Source organism: Rhinatrema bivittatum, chromosome 19 (genome assembly GCF_901001135.1).
Source record: "Rhinatrema bivittatum chromosome 19, aRhiBiv1.1, whole genome shotgun sequence".
Lineage (NCBI taxonomy): Eukaryota > Metazoa > Chordata > Amphibia > Gymnophiona > Rhinatrematidae > Rhinatrema > Rhinatrema bivittatum.
Window position 1 is genome coordinate 29,331,917 of NC_042633.1, and position 15,694 is coordinate 29,347,610.

A 15,694-nucleotide genomic window follows, 5' to 3' on the forward strand; every position below is an offset into this window, starting at 1 on the left:
TCATATGGGCACCTTCCTCTCGATTTCAATAATAACTCTCTCTCTCTTTGCCCTTTCTCTCTCTGTAGCTGAAGTGACCCTAGACCCCAGGACTGCTAACCCAGGTCTGATCCTGTCAGATGATCGGCGCAGTGTGAAACGTGGTGAGGGGAAACAGGACCTTCCAGACAACCCAGAGCGCTTTGACACGGACCCCTGTGTCCTAGGTTTTGAGGGCTTCTCTTCTGGCCGCCACTACTGGGAGGTGGAAGTGGGTGACGGGGGCCACTGGGTAGTGGGGGCTGCTCGGGAATCGGTCAGCAAGAAAGGCCTCATCAGCCTGACCCCCAAGGAAGGAATCTGGGCTGTCCGCCTGATTAGGGGTCTCTTTGAGGACCGTTACCAGGCCCTCACCTTCCCTGAGCGGACCTTCCTGTCACCCAAGCTGAACCCCAGGAAGATTGGGGTATATCTGGACTATGAGGGTGGCCAGCTGTCATTCTACAATGCTGATACCATGGCGCACATCTACACTTTCAGTCAACCCTTCCGTGAGAAGATCTACCCCCTCTTCTGGGTCTGGTCCACTGAGACCCTAACCATTCTTTGCCACTGACCTCGTCCTCCCCGGACAGGGACTCGAGTCTGCACAGCTTTTACCATCCCTACTCCTCTTTCCAGGCACCGTGGTGTGGCTTACCTACTACTTCTGGAGGACAGTTGGAAGATTGAAAGGTGTCTGCCCCCTCCCCCCCCCTCCCCCCCCACTGCATTCTGGAGCTTCTGCCATTGTTTTGGCCTTCTTGCCTGCCTGGTGTTTAGGAGAAAATCATAGGATTTAAGGGTAAAAAAAAGATTCTGTCAAGGAAAGAAGTGATGGGATCTATACTTGTTGTTCTGGAGCAAAGGCAGTGACCAGAAAGTGTTAGCGCCCCCTACTCCATAATCCATAGAAAGCCTCTACCCCTTGCACTATATGCAGTGACCACCAGGTCCATAGGGATATACAGCTGCCATACATCCACTACCCACGTGGGTAGGGAATATACACTCCTTCCAATACATGCTGTCGGCACTGCACCACCCCATTCACAGGGAATATATGCCTGCCATGCAAGCAGTGACCACAGGATGACAGCAGCACACCCCCATGGTTTCCTAACCTCTCCTGAAGATACACCTAGCTGGTCTGGCTTTCATTGTGTACACGGGAGGTAGGTTGGCATAGTCTGGATTTCCATAAGTAAGTAAATCGATCTCGTACATATTCATTGTGGGTACCCTGAAAACCCAACTGGTTTTTAATGTACTGAAAGGCCAGGGTTGGCAAATACTCTTTAGGAAATATATACCCCCCTCCCCCCACCCTGATCCATAGGGAGTATATAGCCTGCCAAATATAAAGTCAGCAGAAGGGACTAGAATTGCAGTGATGCTTGCAGCTGAAGAGCAGAGAGGTGGAGGGGCAGCTTTCCCGCATTACCCCTTTCCTCATGGCAGTGGCATGGACAGCTTGGCTGTAGGGCTGCGTGTGTGTGGGTGTGGGTGTGTCTACATGGTTTTTTCTTTCCCTAGCTTCCTAATTTATAGAGGACCCTCGCAACCAGAAAGGCGTTATGGACATTTTCCCTCCCCCCGCTGCGTCTTTCAATGTGTTCCAGCTTTTTCAGGGAGGTGGGGCCTGAAACGGACATGAGGTATAAAATGAAAACAGAATGTATTTCCTGTAATGTGTAATATTCCTCTATATGTAGTTCTGTGTATGTGTCAGGGGTTTGCTCCTCATAGATCAAGCTCTGTGCTTGTAAATATATCTGTCATGCGTTGTTTGTCTCATTTTGGGGACTGTACTGTGCAGTGTCTCACAAGTATGCTCCCAACCAGCAATGACACTCTCCTGTAGTTATTACACACAGAGCTGCTAAAGATTGGTAACATGCTTCCCTGTCTATCCCCTGTGCTGCTGGGAGTAGCCATGAGCAGAACAGTGTTACTGTGGTGACATCCACTGCATCCAGCTAGTCTAGGTTGACTATGATGTCAATGGTGGCATCACATTCACAAACGTAGACCAACAGCAGTGCCTGTGATGTCCTTGGTGATATCTATAAACCAGGAGTGCTAGGGAACTCCAGGGGAAGAGCTGTATAATTTTCTGAAGTAGTTTTACTTGGTGGGGAGTATTCATTTTCACTGGATACTTTTGAAGCACTGCATAAGGCTGTACTTCTGATGGGATATATATTGGAGGTGGTCCAGAGAAGAAGCACCAAAACCTCTATGAAATAAGACATAAGGAATCTAAATATTTAGACCGGGAGGGGGGTGTTACGATAAAGAGATTCAAATACCTCGGAGGTATAAATAGCGCACAAAAATAATTCTTTATCAATGTAAAAGAAATTCTAGAGCAAGAGATCATCATAGAACCTCAAACACTGGGGAATATTTTGCCATTGAAAGGGTGCATGGTACATGGAGGTGGTGGGGGAGTGAAGGGACAGCCTGGAGATCACATAGGAATTGTGGTATTTTGGTAGGAAGGGGAAATGAGCAGAGGCTGCATAGTTTCACATTCTGTGTTACACTGCACCTCTCGCAGAGGGGTTACAGCTTTCTTTTAAAGCCAGTGTCCTTCTCCTAACCAGCAGCTATATATATGTATATTTTGTGTGTTTAATTTAACTGAGGATGTCAGGAAAATGTCTGCATGACTAATAGCTACACCAGCTCAGTGTCGGAATGTGCATTCGTTTGAAACAATTTTAACAATTTCCTGTTTATTTTCTGTTTTTAAAATGAAATGGGGGGGGGGGGGGAGTCAATTTCATTAGCTTTGTTTTAAAATGTTTGGTGCTGCTGACAAAAGCAAACTTCCTGGGCTCTCTGACCAACTCTCCCTGCCACCCCCATGAACCCTCTTAGCATACTTTTTTTTTCTTTGCCAAGCAGTTGCTCCTGCCTCACCGATGATAGGCTTAGATCCAGGTTGATGCCATTTTGTACAGAAAAAATTAACCATGGTGCCTGCTTCAGTCGGCCGTTGCCATTTCAAAGCACATCACTGGTGGGGCAGCCGTAACAGGGAATTGCTCCTATTTATGAAGGAAGAAAAACATGGTAGTAATATTCATAGGGGTGGGGGCATCAGAATCTAGGCCTCTGAGGGTTTTTTCTCTTTGGGGTGTGTCATTTTGGGTTTTTTCTTTGTGTTAAAATTTTCTTTTCCTAGCGTATAGCCAGATGGACTCAGGACCAATGAGTTATGTGCTCCCCTGCTAGCAGATGGACAGTCAGTCTGGTTTCAAAGCTGTCATGACCCTAGATATACCCCTGCAGTGGCCTCACCCCTCCGGTATCTCTCATTCTCCTAGCAGATGTGGACGTGCCTTCCCTACACCAGCATTGGTGGTATAGCGGGATTTCAGTACTCTTTAGAGGAAAATTTACCTTTACCAGTGCCCCGGCTACCAGAAAATAAGAGAAGGAGGTCACAGTGCCCCTTGCCTATGAGGGGTCAGGCCAGGGGCTCCCAGCGCTTTCGGCCCTATTGGAACTCGTCATTTCAGACATCTTGGTCCCCGGGAAGGTCTCAGTCCTTTTGGAGTCAACAAACAAAGAGGGGGCTGGTTTGGGTTCAGGTTTAGCCTGAACAATGAAGTTTTGCTGAACCATCCACGGGATGAGGAGCTAGGGGGTCGACTATCCCTCTTCTACCAGTGGTGGGTCAAGATCACATCAGACAATTGGGTACTGAACATCATACGAGAAGGATACACGCTGGAGCATTCCACGGGACATATTCATGATGGCTCAGTGCCACTCCCAGCACAAGAGGCTGGCAGTGGAATCTACCTTGACAAGGCTCCTCAATTTAAGGGCTATAATTCCAGTGCCTGAGCTCCAGGAAAATATGGGACACTATTTCATCGTACCCAAGAAGGAGGGTTCCTTTTGCCCTATCCTGGACCTCAAGAGTGTCAACCTTCATCTACGGGTAGTTCATTTCCGCAAGGAAACTCTACACTCTGTCGTCATGGCCGTACAACCAGCGGAGTTCTTAACCTCTCGGAGGCCTATCTTCACATTCCAGTCAGACCACCAGTGTTTCCTACGCTTTGCGATGCTAGGTAGTCATTATCAGTTCTGGGCATTGCTCTTTGGCCTGGCTACCACCCCCAGAACATTTTCCAAAATTATGGTGGTGGTGGCAGTTGTACTGAGGAAAGAGGGAATTCTGGTGCACCCATACTTAGACTGGTTGATCCGGGTGAAGTCGTTAGAAGAGAGCCTCCAGGTGACCTGCAGGGTGATGGCCCTGCTTCAGGAGCTTGGTTGGGTCGTGAACATGGACAAGAGCAGTCTCAAGCCCTCCCAGTCGCTAGAGTATCTGGGGTCTGTTTTGACACCAAGGACAAGGACAAGGTCTCCCTTCCACCCTCGATAAGGAAGATGACATGTTGAGTGCACCGGTTGATGAACACCATATGCCTCAGGATGTGGCGCTATCTTCAGGTCCTCGGGCTGATGACATCAACCCTGGAAATAGTTCCATGGGTGAGGGCAAACATGCGTCCCCTCCAATGCTCACTGTTGTCATGTTGGAATCCATTGTCCCAGGACTACTCAATTCGCCTTCAACTACCAATGGAAGTATGTGCCCGGCTTCAGTGGTGGTTGCAGGAAGCCCACCTGAGCAAGGGTATAAGTCTGTCCCCACTGGAATGGCTAGTTCTCATGACAGACGCAAGCCTCTGGGGGTGGGAAGCTAACCGTCAGGAACTGGCGATCCAGGGGTGTTGGCCAAGGAAGAGGCATGCTGGAACATAAACCGCCTGGAAGCCCAGGCACTCAGATTAGCTTGTCTGCAGTTCAGCCACAGGCTTCAGGGTCAGGTGGTCCGTGTGATATCTGACAACTCAACAATAGTAGCCTACATCAGCCGCCAGGGAGGAACCAAGAGCCAGCAAGTGTCCTGGAGAATAGACCCTTTTATGGAGTGGACTGAATTGAGCCTACGGATGATCTGTCTCCCACATCGCAGGAAAAAACATCTGAGCAGAGTTTCTAAGCAGAGAGAGTCTGCATCCAGCAGAATGGACGTTGTCGTCCAGAGCCTTTCAGATGCTGGTGGATCGCTGGGGCCTCCGGTCCATCGAGCTGCTGGCTTCATCTCACAATGCGAAGTTCTCCTGATTCTTCAGTCACATAAGAGATTACCAATCCCTGGGGATTGATGCCCTTGTTCAGGCCTAGCCAGAGGAGGACCTGCTTGTACGCCTTTCCTCCAGGGCTCCTCCTGGGCAAGGTCATTCGCAAGATCAAGTGCCACAGGGGACTGATTCTTCTAGTGGCTCCGGATTGACCCAGATGCTCGTGGTGTGCAGACATGTGGAGGCTTCTGGGGGAGACCCCCCTATGCCTCCTTCCGCATAGGGACCTGCTCCAACAAGGTCCAATCCTTCACGAGAACCCGTCTTGGTTTTGTTTTACAGTCTGGCCCTTGAGAGGGCTCGCCTGCTGAAGTGTGGATATTCGGCAGCAGTAGTCTCTACCTTGCTCCGTGCATGGAGGTTCTCAACATCCTTAGCGTATGTGCAGATCTGGAGAATATTTGAGGCCTGGTGCGAGGAACTCGGGGTTGCTCCTCGGACAACCAAAATCCCTATGGTTCTAGCATTTTTACAGGACAGTCTGAATAAAGGGTTGTCCCTCAACTCCTTGAAGGTCCAGGTCGCATCTCTCCTGTTTCAGAAGCAAGGTGAACGGAACCTGCCTGTCGGTGCACCCGGACTTGGCCCGTTTCCTAAAAGGGGTTAAACACCTTAGACAGCCCCTATGTTGGCCGGTGCCCCTGTGGAATCTTAATCTAGTGTTGGATTTTTTTAGCAGGGTCTTCCTTCTGGCCGCTGCACAGTCTATCCCTGCGCCTTTAACACTGAAGACAGTGTTCTTGGTGGCAATATGCTCGGCTCGTCACATCTCTGAACTACAGGCATTGTTGTGTCTGGAACCATTCCTCCAGATAACTCCAGGAGCCTTACAGCTTCGCGCTGTCCCTTCCTTCTTGCCTAAGGTAGTCTTGGAGTTTCACTTGAATCAGTCCATTTCTTTACCGACCCCTAGATGAATTCAAGGACACGGAAGACTACTGCCTCCTCCGCCATCTAAATGTCAGTAGGCTTTTAGTGCGGTATCTGGAAATCTCGGAACTGGTGCGCAAGACAGACCGCTTGTTTGTTCTTCGTGGTGGAAGGAAGCAAGGCGAGGCAGCTTCAGGGGCTACCATAGCTCGCTGGATCAAGGAGGTGATCACAGGAGCTTATGTGGAGGCAGAGAAACCAGTACCCTTTCAGGATAAAGCTTATTCCACTAGGGCCCAGGCAGTATCCTGGGCAGAAGCTAAGCTACTCTCTCTCCCGTCGACATCTGCGGAGCAGTGACATGGTCTACCCTGCACACCTTCTCCAGGTTCTATTGCCTGGACGTTCAGGCCTGAGAGGATGCAGCCTTTGCAAGGGCGGTGCTAACTGGACTGCGGGCAGCCTCCCACCCTGTTCGGGAGTAGCTTTTGTACATCCCATTGGTCCTGAGTCCATCTGGCTATACGCTAGGAAATGGAGAAATTACTTACCTGATAATTTCGTTTTCCTTAGTGTAGACAGGTGGACTCTGCATCCTGCCCAAGGACACCCATAAGATGAATCTTAATTCTAAGATTACGGGTAAACCATCATCCAATCCCTAGATCAGGGCATCTATAATCTTGCTGGCATTCAGTGCTTATTTTTGGTTGAGTTAATGAAGTTTTATTTGAATTTTAATCAAGTTGTTCAGTAGTATGTGCACAGTGATGTCAGCTTTGAAACCTAACCGGCTCCATCTGCTTGCAAGGGAGCATATAAGCCATTGGTCCTGAGTCCTTCTGTCTACAGTAAGGAAAACGAAATTATCAGGTAAGTAATTTCTCCATTTTTGTTTGTGGGGTTTCTTTGAAACTAACAAAGTGGAAAACAAAATGAAACAAAAAAACCACCTGCATATCCCCCTAATTTAGCGTGATTAAAAAAAAAAAAAAAAAATACTAAGCTTGAAAAGAAACTTGTATTGCTGGTGCTCTCCTGCAAAGGAATAGCAACCAATGCCAGGGGCTGGCTTCCCTTTGGTATCCTAGACTGTGCTGGCTTTTTGGTTTTGTGTTTTCTCTGTTTGGTGTGGAAGTGGCTGGTAGTTTTCCCTGGGTGACCTTTTCAGGGCCCTCTGCTTTCTAAAATTGAAACCAAATCAATTTGTGAGTGTTTTTTTTTTTCCTGTCTGTAAGAAGGCTGAATTAGCCGTGATCTGTGGGTGATGTCATTCAGCGGTATCAAATGGACTCTACTCTCCAAGCTAATAGACGTTTGAGCTCTACTGAGCATTGGTAGGAAGTCCCACGCAGTTGTTGCCTCAGTAGCTGCCTAGTCTGTTTTTTTTTTTTTTTTTTTTCTTTCCCCCCCCCCCCCTGTGCACAGCATGAACAGTCTCTTCTGCTCTCCAGCTATTCTTTTCAAATTTCTTAAAACTTTTTTTTCTTTGTTTTCTTCAGTTTTCTAGTTTTAGTTGCCTTGTTGCACTGCAGCACCTACAGCTTTTGCTGCTACAAATACAAAAAGACTGGGGCTTTTGCCTTCTCAAAATGGGGATAAGAAGACAAGAACTGCATCTGGGGTAAGGTGTTTTCCTTTACCAAAGATTATCTTCTCTTTGCTCTCTTCCATGCCCAGGCAAACTGTTATGCCTGTGGACAGATGTCCTGTGTTCTCAACGCTCCAGGGCATAGAGGAACTGTGTAAGCCTCTGAGAAGCCCCAGTAGCTCCTTCTCCCATAGTGCAGCATCCACTACCTCACTGGGACATGAGTTGAGCAGGAACTTCTCAAGGCCTCTCCTATTGGCCCAAATCAAAGCCACAGTTTCAAGGGATAGAATTGTCCTACAGCGAAGAAACACTCATTGCCGTAAAGCATGTTGGCATTCTTGGTGCACTGATGCCACTGTATGCCCAGGAAGCATCAATGCACTCGAGGCAGGGGGACCTACAATGTGAGGGAACCCCGATGCACTCTATGCAAATGGTAAGCATCGTGAGCTGGCAGAAGCGTTCATTATGCATGCAGCAAGTGTTTGCTAAGTGTGCACCAAAAGCAGAGCAGTGCACAACACACAAAACAAGCATTCTTACCCTTTTGAAGTCAATAACTTCAATCCTCCTGATACTTGCTTCAACAACCACATTGTCACACTGCTCCATTAGAGACTCCAGCTCCAGTATGCTCAATACTGTTACTTGCCTCTACAAATAAATAATAAAAAGAGGACACCTTCTACTGAGGTGTGGGAACCTATCCTTGTCCCTGAAGAGCATGTTCCATCACTTATGCCAAGTCAGAAACAACGTTAAATCGCTTGATTAGATTACAGTTCTAGTGACATTTCTTTACCTTTATGTTTAAGGAGACTGAGTGCATAATCCAGTGGCTCTTCACCACCATTGCTGCAGTGATACTTCAGAATGTCATCGAAATCCTGGTTATGTGGTTCTTCATTTTCCCACTCAATGGCAGTGGAATCAGATTGCTCAAGGCTGGTTCATTGTGGGGGGGTTTTCTTTTCCCCTCTGAGGCAGCTGATACAGCCTTGATTTGCCCTCATCATTCTTGGGGTCCTGGGCTAGTAAACCCTTAACATTTGCAGGATGGGCTTCTACCCTATTCTCTGCTATGCCACTATACATCACCCCCGGAACACGTGGCATAATCAGAGTTCATGGAAAAAGTGGGGACAGTGCTTAGTGTCAAAGCCTCCGGCTTAAGTCTTTGGGTCCTTCCAAATATTGGATGCCCTGTCTGACTCAATGGCTCTCCCATTCCATAACATTCTAGACAAATTGTAGATAAGAATGTGGGAAACACCTGTTACTGTTTCTTATGTCTAGGGAGCCAAATTTCAACCAGAGTCCCAATATCTTCAGGGGTCGGAGTCATCCACCTCCCTAGAGGTGGATGACTCTCTATACAGCAGTTCTGTAGGTCGCAATATCCTTGTGGTTGTATTCAGATTTTTGTCACCTCCATTCTATGAGGTGTGTTTTTTTTTTCTTTGATTCAGTTTTCACGCATTTCTTCAGCTTCAAGTGGAGCTTAGCATGTGACGTGGCTCCGGGCGAGCAGTAGCAGAGAAGAGTTCCAAGGAAGGTTACCGCACCAGTTTCGATGAGTCTGGAACGGAATGTAGAAATCTAGCCTTTAAAAGGCCCCCATTTGCCTTCTATGCTTACATACAGTCATGTTTTCACAGGAGTCCATTACAACTTTTTCAGCAGTACTGTCTACCGCCTCTTCCAACCCAATGTCAGCAACTCCTTCTGGTCAGACCCCAGCAGTGTAAGCACAATCAGCCTAAGACTATGCTTGGAATATTTCCAGACCAGTTTTTGACCCCTCCAAACTGCATTCTTGTGAGAGACTGAACCCAAATCTTCTTAGAGCCGAGGCACCAAATAACCAAGTACCGGTTTTGTTTCTGCTGGCTACCATCCCCTCCACATTGTTCAAATCTTGATCTTCATCTGTCTAACGGCATGCAGCTGCACGAAGAAGTACAATTGCTTCTTCACTATAGAACCAGTCCCAGCATAAATGAGAGAGATGTTTCTAATATTTCCTCATCCCCAAGAAATGAGGATGATTGAGGCCCCTTCTAGTTCTCAGGTCCTTGGGCAAACATCTACAGGGTGAGGAATTCATAATGAATTCCCTCAACAGGTTTCCCCTTACATCCAAAAACAAGAATGAATGTATGCTTTCGATCTAAGGGATGCTTTGTGTTCATATACTAATTCACACTTCCTATTGGTATTGCCTTCGCTTCAAGGTAGATTCTTCCCACGACCAGTGCAAGGTACTCCCGTTTGCCTTTGTGGTAGCTCTGACATTTTTACCAAGATTTGCAGTATTAGCTGCACAGCAGGAGATTCAAGAAAAAACATTTTTTTTCCCTATCCAAGATGCTCCGTCTTGGGTTTGGGTTTTCTCTGCTCAATTTCAAAAAGTCATATCTACTACCTGCTCAGAGAATGAAATCCATTGGCATATGGATGGCCTTATTGCAGGAGAGAGCATTTCTGGCTACTGATCAAGCGTACACCATGATTTTGCTCATACACAAGTTACTGACCTCTCAGTATGACAACCAGAGCAATTCTTGATGCATTAAGTCAAATGGTAGTAACCATTACATGTAATCTCGCTGACCCTTCCCCCCCCCCCCCCCCCTTATCTACACTGGGGTCTCCACTCAATGGGATCAGCTGATCCAGCCATTATCAACATTAATCAAAGCTTCCAAGGCAAGGATGGGGTGCGCTCTCTCCTTTTTCACTAGTGACAAACACCACCTCGTAAGCGCCCACTCCTTTCACAGGATCATTCCAATCCAAAGACGCCTAGTCTTGTGAGGCGAGCCACTTTTCAGATAAAATCTTCTGGAATTAATAGTGGTAGATATGCTTTATCTTTATCGACATATATGCGTCTTCTGGTGAAAAGCATCTTAATTCAAAAGCCAAGCAAGTTATGTTTTATGTCTGCATCCAGGGAGGTGCAGTATCATGGTCTCACTGCAAAAAAGCATTAAAGATTTGGCAGTGTGCCCTAGCCATTGGCCTGTCTTATGTTCCACCTATTTTCCAGAAGTCTCCAGCGATTCACCTCAGCAGAGTATTCTGACTGCATGATTGATCTTTGACAATCAACAGCCAATGGCCAATTGCCCAGTTGAATAGTCTTATCGACCTCTTTGTGTTGGAGCAGAGCAAAAAATTAGATATTTCTTTCCTTAATTCTATCCAGCGATCACCGACTGGCTCAGTGCACTTTACTCCTTGACCAGGGTACAAGCCTCATGGACGCTTTTCACCAATATTGCTCATTGCTGGGACAATGCAGACAACCATGCTTGCTTGATTCTTATAGCTCCAGCATGGTCCAGATACACATGATTTGTGTGTCTCCTATTGCTTCCCACCCGTCCCACCAAATACCCAGGACCAAACTGACGTTGACTCAGGACAGAAGCATGTTTATTGTCCATTCCTTCCATTCATCAGTCTCTTGGCTTGGATGTTGAACTCTCAGTAGTTTCTCATCTTTCTTTCCATAAAGTGATAATACATTTCGGCTTTAGCTAAAAAAAAAAACCCACCAGAATGAGCTATCCTATCAACTGGCTTGGATATTCCCAGTGGTACCAACAGAAAACCGTGGACCCATTTTTTTTCTGTGAGCCCAAGCACGCACATACTTGTTCCTTTTTTCTGACTCAGGCTTTCACCACATAGTTGGTGAAAGTAAATTCAGCACTTTAGCAGCTTACCATGTTCAGGTACATTCTAAACCCATCTGTACTTACCTGCTCATATTGAGATTTATGAAAAACTTGTGCTGCATTAATCTCCTGACACACATCTCCACTTGTATGGGATTTGAGTATTGTCCTTTCTCAACTCATGAAGTCACCTTTTGTGCCACTACAGCCAGATTCTCTTAGGCTCCTGACCTGGAAAGCAGCGTTCTTCATTGCAGTTACCTCACCTACAAGAGTCAGAAACTCCAGGCTTATGTCTGCTATAGGCCATACAATAAAAGAAGCTTCAGATAGGATGAGGTGAACTCAACCACATCGCCAGTCTTTGCAATTATTCATCACATATGGCCCTAACAAACTTGGTGTCGCAGTCGCCAAACATACATTGTCTACCTGGATAAGGGAATGCATTCAGTGCTGCTACACCTGAGCAAGCTTGCAGATCAGAGACTGTCCAAGCTTATCGAGTCACATCTATCGCTTATTCTGTTGCTCATCTTAGAGGAATACTCCTCGAGCATGTCTTACAAAGCTGCAACTTGGTCATCAGTTCACGTCTTTACATTCCATTACTGTCTGGACAACCTCTCAAGGGCTCACAGTAGCTTCAGCCAGGCAGTTTGGCGTAAACTATTCTTGCAGTAGTCTACTCTCCATGATGGAGTCCGGGTTGTTTTCTTAGTAAATGCTCTGCTGCAACCCTCCAGCTTGGAACTTCCCACAGATCGTGGGTAATTCAACCTGAGTATCGGGGGGGGGGGGGGGGAAGCAAGTTTGTTTACTGTGAACTGTGTTTTCTGTAGATACCAGGATGAAGTAGCTATGAGAGGCCCGTCCTCCTCCCTGGAGAATTGACTATGCAGCTACTTAGAACCATGCGGGAGTTCCCACACATGGTCAGTAGAGCTCAAAGCTCTCCTAGCCTGGAGAGACAATTCTGTTTGATGCCATTGGATGATGTCACCCACAAATCAGGGCTGATGTATCCTACTATCTATACAGTAAGCAAACCTGCTTTTCCTTCTTGTTCAGGGGTGAGAGGTTTTGCTTGAGTAGCCTGTGGCTTTGAAACTCTTGAGTTATGAAATCTTTCTCTTCCTCCCCACTTTACTAACTATTAGTGCTAGAGAATTCTTCTCCCCACTTGACGGTAATAAGAATAAAAGTGTCACCTAATGGGCAGGTAGTGTGTAACCTTTGGTGGAATGGGATGGGGGAAAGGGGTTGGGTGTGTGTGTGTGTGTGTGTAAAGAGAGATAATATATATTTCTATCTATAAATATATGTGAATAGGTAAATATATGTATAAAAGTGTGTCCGCCTGAGTGACGGGAAGCAGCTCCTAGTAGATAAAATGAAGAATTTAGCTTTATTCTCTTATTGCGTTCCTCTGCCTTCTGGCTTTAGCTTAGCTAGTCACCTGAGTGTCTGTCTCGAACTTTCTAGCAAGCCCTCTACTCCCCAGCAGTAAGAGACCATGGGGCAGTCCCTGGAATAGTTAAATGTCAGAATGCTTTGGGAGGTCAATGATCACTGGGATATGAGTTTTGATTTTTATTTTCGAAGCTCCACATTGCTTGGTGAAAAATACCAGTTCTAAGGGAAGGGGGGGGGGGGGGGGGGGGTTGGCCAGTGCTGTAGGTTGTAGTGCTCCCACCTTGCAATTACTGGCATGGGTTGGTGTACCCCATGCCATACTGTGACATAATTACAAATGTTTTCTTTTCAAGGCTGTGCATGGGTGTGGGCCTGATCGATGTGTGGGACAGTGAAAGGGGTGCACAGGGCTGATCGGGGTGGATTTCATACCTGTGCTTTTTTTTTTTTCTCTCTGCTTGCTCAGCTGTCTGTACAGGAGTGACAAGGAATAGTCTGAGCTGCTGCCTCTCCCCTTCTTCTGCGAACTCCTGATGCTTTTTCACTTCATTTAGAGCAGTGATATTCTCTTTCAGTCCTCTAGGACCACAAAATGGGTCATGTTTTCAGGGTCTACCTAATGAATATGCATGCAAGAGAGTGACAGGCACACTTCAATTGTATGCAACTCTACCTTGTGCATATTCATTAGGGATATCCTGAAAAGCTGACCCATTTAGAGCCCTCCAGGACTGATTTAGAGGAAAAGGCTGGAGGTTGACTAAGGTTTTTGGTCTGCCTCGTAGGGTTTGTGAATACCGCATTAAAACAAGTTTCCCTCTTCTCAAGCCAGTCCTAGAGTCCCCCCAGCAATCTTGCTTTCAGACTATCCATAGTGCATATGCACATTTTAGATTTGCACGTGCTTCCTCCCTTGGACACAAATCCATCTCATGCGGACTCCACGTAGAAACCAGACTCTAGCACCAGATCCAGAAACACTGTTCTGGATGATAGTGAACCAAGGAAGCAGAGAGGCAATTCTCATTACTGACCTGAAATTATTTTTACAGATTTTTTTTTTTTATTTTTTTTTTGTTTGCACCCTTCCTGAGTGTCAGTAACTATACTGACAGTTGGCAAGCCTGGGAGGGAGTAACCATGCTGTGTATCACTGATGCTATAAGGCAGCCATTAAAGAGGGTTGTCACTTCCACAATCATTCTGAGTAGGCATCTGCTTGGGTACGTGAGCAGCTCCAATAATTATAATTAGAAACATAGTGCTTAAGCCCAGTCCCAGGGCCCAATATTAAAGCAAACCCTTCTCTTTGTTTTCTCATGGGGCTTTAATCCTGCATAATGTTTAAAGAATTGTTCTGGGGGGCTTTGCCCCTGCTCCTGCCTGAATCTCCTTGCCAGTCCGAGCAGCTGGGGGTCTGATTTGGTTCACTTTGATCATGGAATGAGCCAGGCCCAGCAGGGGGGGGGGTGTCCCCGGTGCGCAGATAGAAATGTGGAAAATTTCAGGTATTGTGCAGTGGAACAGAGGGCGGTGAACTGACCCTTCTCAAGATAATGCTGGGAGGGTTTGTAGGTGAGACTGGCGTGGAGGTCATCTTAGCACAGGTTAAAGAGCTTTGTGTCGTCTTGCTGGTGTTACCATTTTCCAGGAAAGGGCAAACTATTTGTGTAACGAACTGACCTTGCTTTTGCACAGTATTTCAAACACTGTCCTAGATCAAACAGATTTTTATGTGATATAGTAAGGTAAAAGGAGGTTCGGGTTGGTCCCCTCTCTAATGCAGCTGGAAGTAGTTTGCTCTTTCTTTATACCAATGTGCAAACAAATAAATAAATGCATAAAAATGCTGAAGTGACTCCTTGCTTTTGTTTGATCTGTGGGAAATGAGATGGAATGGAAAGAGTTGAGGGTTACCTGGAGATGGGGATAAGAATGGCCAAGTGTTCCCGCAGTGGCTCCAGTGACTACACAGGAGCTGAATCTGCAGTACGTGCAGTGACCAGCAGGTGTCACCATGGAATGTACAGAAATAAGATGCACCTTCAATGCATGTGGGAGTCTATTTTCAGCTGCTGTCTTGCCAGCAATGTTAGCTGGCTAAACATATTCAGTCCACTTTGTCGGGGTGTGTGGCAGAGCCACTAAATATATCCAACTATCTTTGCCAGCTTACTTCAGGATTTCTCTAAGCCACTAACGCCAGAAATAGTCCGAATCAGTGGGTAAATGGGAGTTCCTGAAGCCCTTCCCAAGTTAGGGAGCTTGTTTATTTCTTTATAATTATGGATTGTTTGTAGTAATTTACAAAATATGCAGTACAGCTCATAGTTTGAACTTTACTGTGGACTGGCTGACCCACAAGACCGCACTAATGTTGAAGGACTGGGCAGAGATTTTAGCTGGTCTGAAAACTATTTTAGATTTCCATTCTGCTTTTGTGGCTGGCCAGTCACTTCAAAACTGATCACAGTGTAGTTAAGTGGGTAAGAAAAATATTAAATGCAGCTTTTACAGTGTAGGGAGCAGGCTGCTTAATAATGGTGTCAGCTCACATCAAGAGTGCTGATAAGAGAGATTAGATTCAGACATTGCTTGAATTATAATTTTCAGAGAATTTAACCTTGCAATGATCTAACCCCCCAAGTAATATAATTTATCGTAATGCCTCTGCATTGAACCAGGGTGAAGCCATACCTTGAGTATTGCGTGCAATTATGAGAACAGCACCTCAAAAAAAGATACAGCAGAAAAGAGCAATAAAACTGATGGCAGGGATGAACCTGCTCCCTTCTGAAGAAGCTTGGAAAGGCTATGATAAGAAGGAACAGTTATTTACCATATGAAATAGTACTAGCACTAGGGGACACTCCAGAAACTAACAGCACATTTAAAGCAAGCTTACTGTTTTCAGCCAATGACTGTGGTTAAGGTGA

General features: G+C 46.3%; 1 protein-coding gene across 1 annotated transcript in view; it reads left to right on the top strand.

Moving 5' to 3' along the window:
- The window catches only part of LOC115080596 (E3 ubiquitin-protein ligase TRIM39-like), a 31,797-nt gene extending 17,189 nt beyond the window's left edge, over positions 1-14,608 (top strand). Inside the window, exon 6 of the mRNA XM_029584853.1 lies at positions 69-14,608. Within this exon, the coding sequence (XP_029440713.1) occupies positions 69-595 (527 nt within the window). The 3' untranslated portion in view covers positions 596-14,608. The remainder of the gene's footprint in view (positions 1-68) is intronic.
- The last annotated feature ends 1,086 nt before the right edge of the window (positions 14,609-15,694 follow it).